Source organism: Oncorhynchus keta, chromosome 34 (genome assembly GCF_023373465.1).
Source record: "Oncorhynchus keta strain PuntledgeMale-10-30-2019 chromosome 34, Oket_V2, whole genome shotgun sequence".
Taxonomy (NCBI): Eukaryota; Metazoa; Chordata; class Actinopteri; order Salmoniformes; family Salmonidae; genus Oncorhynchus; species Oncorhynchus keta.
The window spans coordinates 18470592-18476401 of NC_068454.1; the positions used below are offsets into that span (position 1 = coordinate 18470592).

The following is a 5810-nucleotide window of genomic DNA, read 5'->3' on the forward strand; positions in this document are numbered from 1 at the left end:
TTGCACACGCTAATTTGATGCGTATAGGCGTAAATTTAGTATCACTACTCTGGACGGTCATGCTGCCAAACATACCCTCTAAAACGGACTATTCTACTGATCCCTGACTTTGGCGATGTCATTTACAAAATAGCCTCCAACACTCTAATCAGCAAATTGGATGCAGTCTGTCACAGTGCCATCCGTTTTGTCACCAAAGCCCCATAAACCACCCACCACTGCGACCTGTATGCTTTCGTTAGCTTTACACATGCAATACAACATTTACAGGAGTTTAGTAGTCTTTATTTTAGGTGAAGTATGATGCATAAAGACATGTAGGCTGGGCTCATTGAAGCCAATTACAACAATGTTGACTACCAACGCTCCAAACATAGGCTATTCAGTACTGGATTATTCTTTTTTTACTGTTGCTATTATTTGTTATTGTACACTAAATAATAAACTGTAGTATCAATCCACAATGGACCAGAACAAAAATATTCCGTGCCCCAGCTGAATTGGAGTTTATGACAATGCAAAGACAGTCAATAACCTACGAAACTTGAGAAAAACACATGCAGTATTAAGCCATGGAATGTGTTGATTGTCCAGTGAGTGTCCAAGCCCTCATCACACCTACAACTTGTTTATTCATCAAAAGTCAGACCTTTTCCACCACCTCCAGCTATTGCGCTCATAATTATGGCTGTGAAAATGGCCAAAAAATATTTCTGACACATCCCTGGAAGTATAGCACTACCAATAGCACTACATATGTCTCCTTCCATGAATCAAATGGCACGAGCACAATGCACTGTTTGGATTCTGGAATTTTGGGGGATGAGTAAAGTAGCTTACTTTTGGAAGTGATTTGTTTGACAAACAGATGACAACATGGTTGTTGTTGTGTTCATGCCACATTAAAATGTAATACATTTTTTGCATTAAGTTACGTCTTTACTATTAGGCCCAGGACAATTTTAAAAAGAGGCTCCACCGAATGTCACAGTATAATTGGTACTCTGCAACATGCATGCACATTTTCTAAATTGAAAGCAACTGACTCAATTAAAAAGCTTAGTTGTAAAGTTAGTTCTCAGATTCAAAATATTCTCTCCTGAATCAAACCACAGAGAATGTGGTGTGTGCTTCACGTCCTTTTCCCATCAGCTCAGGGTGTAAGTTTCTAATGTAAATAATCTGTTGTTATTACAAAGAAATATAATAAACATGATATTTAAATTCAATCATAAATACTAACTCAACAAAAACAATGTAATCATGCTTCAGTGTAATATACATTTTGATTTTGATTAAACATCTCAAAATTGCACTCTTGCCCACGATTAGCACATGATACACAGGGGTGTGGGAACAGTCAAACGTGTGTGTTATGAGAGCTGTGGTATACAGACTACACACAGACTACACACGGTCATAGTTCTCAGTGTGCAAATTAGGAAACTGGAAAGATCATCTCTGATCTGCCCACATGTCACTTTGGTTGTAGAAATCTCTGTAGAACTGTCTAATCTTTGGCCATCATCTCACGTCTCCAGTATGTCATTATTATATAGTTATCTGTAAGGAAAGTTTAGGAGTTGTGAGGCAAGTTCTCAAGGTTATCATTGAGACAGAGGCCTGTGGTTCAGTAGAGATGCAGGGGGAGTGGGGGCTGTGTCTGCAGTGGTGCCACACGTCTGCTGGGTGGAATCCCTTTTCATCTGCCTCCACAGGCCGGCGTGATCTGTGAGGGTTTCCTCTCCTACCTGAAGCTCTGCGTCATGTCCTCCATTATCTACCTGTGTCATTTACTGGCTCATTGTGGCTTTTCTCAGTTTCATCAACCTCCAACTTTGTAAAGAGTGGTGTACAGAGGTCTGTCTGTCTGTCTGTCCTGCCTGCCTGCCTGCCTGCCTGCCTGCCTGTGTGTGTGTGTGTGTGGGTGTTATGTGAACAGGTCTGCAGAGGAGTTGTAGATGGAGTTGACACGCTGCACGTAGCTGGCATAGGGCTCTACTTCCTCCACATAGTCCTGTGACTGAGAGAGAAACACACACAATCATCACCATTTACAGTAAACTGCTAGCTAAGACATGAAACATAATGCAGGATATGGTGCATACTCTACATACCTGGGGAGCCTTGGACTCAGATGGTGTGGTGGGGCTGTGAATACACAGATAAAGCTCTTTATTACACAAGCAATGATATTGAAAAAAACATTTGTATTCATTAATGATGTAAAAAAAAAAGAATAATTTGTATTCATACCTAATTCTGCAGAGGTGTTTTTGTGTGAAGTATAAACCACCCAGAGTAGCCATAATGACACTGATGGTTACCACGGAGATGATGACATGTAGCCAGGGTATTGAGGCCGCTGAAAGGGAGATACAATTATAAATAATAATAGTCATAATAAACCTATTATCATCCCATTGTATTTCAATTACATTCAATCTGATAAACATTGAGATTTCACTTCTAAGTCATGTTCACAGTGAAATTCACAATGCATTCATTTCAAATAATATGCCAATGCAGTAACGTCCTCTAATAGACATTTGAGAATTGGGGTTAATTATCTCTCCCAACTCCCATACTTCATAATGCATCATATTAATAATCTGATCATTCTGACAAAAAAAAGCTATGATGTTCACTCCTATTCTAAAATACTGATATATTAGTTATACAGTAAGTATCCTTCCGCCCAACGTGCATTTTATAGACCCAAACAATGTGGTTCACAATAGCAGTCTCTACCTTTAGGGATCGGTAGTGTCACAGTATGCACCTCAACCCAGGAGGGATGTCTGACATCACAAGTCAGGTTGCCCATAGGGATGACATCAGGCAGGACCAACCGTCTCTCCACAGAGTAGGAGCCGTCTTGGTTCTGTATGGTCTTTATAGTGCCGGCTGTGGTTGAAGTAGAGTTCCATGTGTTCCTCCAGGAGATGGAGGCAGCTGGTTTCCCCCCTTCAGCTAAACACACAGCCACCCTCTTACTGCCCTCCCACTCCAGCCAGGCAGACACTGTGGGAGGAGCTACTGTTCACACAGGGGGTAGGAAGGCGGGAAGAATCAGCCCTACTGTATAGTACACATAGTATACTACACTACACAACACAGGCTACACTAACTTGGAATAAAAATATGACATACATCACATAATCCTAAAATCTAGGCTACAGATTAATGCATAGAAAAAAACAGTTTCTTACCTATAACTGATACCTTAATGTTTGCAGAGTTGCTCCCTCCTCTGTATACTGACTCACAGTAATAGAATCCCTCATCACTGATTGAGAACTCAGGAATGCGTAGGTAAGATTCACCACTGGTTGTGTTTAGCATGACTTTTCCATCGTTGCATGAGTCAAGAGGTTGGTCATTAACACCTGATGATATTTGACACACCGTTCCACCCCGGTCTATTTTCCAGATGGTGTAGATCATTTCACTCCAAGTCTTATTGCAGCACGTTAAGATGACCTCATGGCCTAGACGAAAATGTTCACTTCTGGCAACTGGGGAAATTATGTTAAAAGACTTAAGATTGAATACAAAATCAATAAAAAGATGACTAAATGCATAAATTCATTCTATTTTATCTGAAAATCATATTTTGATACCACTGTAAAAATGTACAAGACTGGTCTACGGTATATTGAGAAGCTTGATTGGGCTATGCCGGTCTAAAAGCCTTATCTCTGAGAGTCATGCAGACTAACCGGTCTCGTCCCAGGAACAGGAAACTAATACAGATCATTTCCTTTTTCTACTCTTCTGAAAATAAAGTTCCATTCTTCTCTTAACATGAATGTGACCCCATGCCAGTTTAGGCTAATAGAGTGGCACCAGTGAAGGTTTGGTTAGACATAATGGTTTTTACCGTGCAGTCGAAGTTCTGTAGATGTAATTGTAGTGGAAGGAGGGGTAGTGTGAGAGGTCACAGAAATGTGGTTGTTATGTCCTGAGAGACGGATCAATGTGCATGTTAGTGGTATACAGTAGCATGTCAGAAAAACGTTGTGGCAGGCATTAGCATACACAGTTAGTGATTTCATCAAGTGCACGAACAATCAACAATCCAGCAATCATTGAAGCATGGGACTGATAGAAGAGTGAATCAAAACAGTTGATTATAAGGCTCAGCATCAGAAAAAGTGTTGAGTAAGGGAAGTAGGTTGACTTAATTATTGACTTTACATAAATGTCCAATGATATTATTTCGGCCATTATTGAAAAGTTCATTAGTTTGTTAGTAAAAGTATTTTAGATTTTTGTTTTTATAAGGAAATAAAATATTACATACAGTATCTAGCTTCCAAGACATATACTGTAGGTATGCTTATAACCATACTTTCCACTTCTTAAACAACCCCCCGTGTCATACCTAAGACATGATATCATGGAAGGTTGACTGTTAGGTTACTGAACTTTCTGAAGTGTTTTTTTTTTCTGGGTCACAGTGTGCTCCTTTATTATTGTCTATGCTTACTTTCGACAGGTGCAACCTCTATGGTGGTTACAGAAAGTCACACGACCCCCATACAGTGCCTGACTAGTAATATCACTTCCTCCTCAGAGTCCCCCCATCATGGAGGAAAGCTGTATCATTGTCTCAATCTCCTCTCAAACACAGGAGAAAACATGCATTCCTTCCTCTGTAAAGCATGCCACCACCCACATATTCTAGTCTTTACTATGTGGCACTCTGCATTTTCCTTCCATTGGTAGAATCAAATGGAACTATTTTTTTTAAAGGTTCCATTAGATTTTTTTATAATCATTCAAATCTGTTCCATTAACTTGGTTTTTAGTTTGACCTCAAAATAACAATCATAGCAGAATTCTCAATTCATGTCACAGTAATCGTCAGCCCTCGGAGATTCAACAAGCAGCCCACACAGTCTACAATTTAAAGCAAGGGTCTCCCTAGTCAGAGCATAGTTTTCAGCTATATTATCCAGTCATTAAATACACATTTTCACTGTATGATATTTCATCAGATCATATTAAAGCTATAGCAATGCATTGAATGTTTTATGAATAATTTATCTCTTAACGCGGTAGTCAACAGAAACCAAAACCAGACGGATAAACAAAATGAAGTAATGAGATGCCCAAACCGGTTTCCAAACTCCAGGTAGCAGAAATAGCCAGGAGAGAGATGAATCCTATAATCCATGTGTTCCCCATCTCTGTGGTTGTTCGTTCTATGACTCCTGACAGCAATGCAGTACTCATCAAGACACTGCTGCTCGTTCCACCTGTCCTCACCCCCAAAAAAACAAAATAAACCCTAAACTCTCCCCCTGGTCCCTATACCCTTATCCCTGAACCCCAAAGTGGCCTCTATTTTTTTTCAATTCGGTCTCCTCGTCTCAATGTGTTATAACTGTACGGTTTGTCATGCCTTGCCTCTGTACCCCAAACTCTAAATCTGAGTTGATCTCTCTGCTCTCATAAAACCTGTCTGTCTCTGTCCTGATCTACACCTTTCATCCCTTTACTGATGTTACTCTACTGTAACAAGTGCCCCTAAATAAACTAAATAATCCTTCCCTCTCCCCCTTTCTCCTCTGTACATCTCTCTTTCTGACAATCTCCCACACAGGGGTGGTGCCTGTTTCCTCTCATGCCTGTCACATGACCACAGAATACAACACAGCCTCTAAACTCTATGAAACAGCAATAACTGTTGTGTGGGAGATTCAAATCAAATCCTAGTTCTTACTGTCATTCTGTTCCAAGTCATTGAATTGAATTTGTTCAATGGGCCCTAACATGTAGAGGAAACTCTTTCTCTAAGTTAT

The 5810-nt window shown here is 40.1% G+C and overlaps 1 protein-coding gene across 3 annotated transcripts; it reads right to left on the reverse strand.

The window, feature by feature from the left end:
* Window positions 1-270: 270 nt before the first annotated feature.
* Window positions 271-5597, reverse strand: LOC118380637 (cell surface glycoprotein CD200 receptor 1-A-like). 3 transcript variants are annotated; one of them, XM_035767613.2, is made up of 7 exons: window positions 5124-5597; window positions 3884-3964; window positions 3213-3518; window positions 2752-3036; window positions 2257-2365; window positions 2118-2151; window positions 271-2023 (listed from the first exon to the last, which is right to left on the reverse strand). In XM_035767613.2, the coding sequence occupies exons 1-7, from the start codon at window positions 5239-5241 to the stop codon at window positions 1931-1933; spliced, it is 1026 nt and encodes a 341-aa protein (XP_035623506.1). In that variant the 5' UTR covers window positions 5242-5597; the 3' UTR covers window positions 271-1930. The 3 variants fall into 3 exon arrangements, with proteins under 3 accessions (XP_035623506.1, XP_035623505.1, XP_035623507.1); XM_035767612.2 differs by having other exon boundaries at window positions 2752-3039; XM_035767614.2 differs by lacking the exon at window positions 3884-3964 and having other exon boundaries at window positions 2752-3039.
* Window positions 5598-5810: the final 213 nt, after the last annotated feature.

Coding starts and splice junctions, on each gene's coding strand:
- LOC118380637 (XM_035767612.2), bottom strand. CDS start 5,241: ATGAGTACTGCATTGCTGTCAGGAGTCATAGAACGAACAACCACAGAG. Junction 3,965..5,123: donor TACCTGGAGTTTGGAAACCG/GTTTGGGCATCT, acceptor TCCGTCTCTCAG/GACATAACAACCACATTTCT. Junction 2,366..2,751: donor GACACTACCGATCCCTAAAG/GTAGAGACTGCT, acceptor TCTCCCTTTCAG/CGGCCTCAATACCCTGGCTA.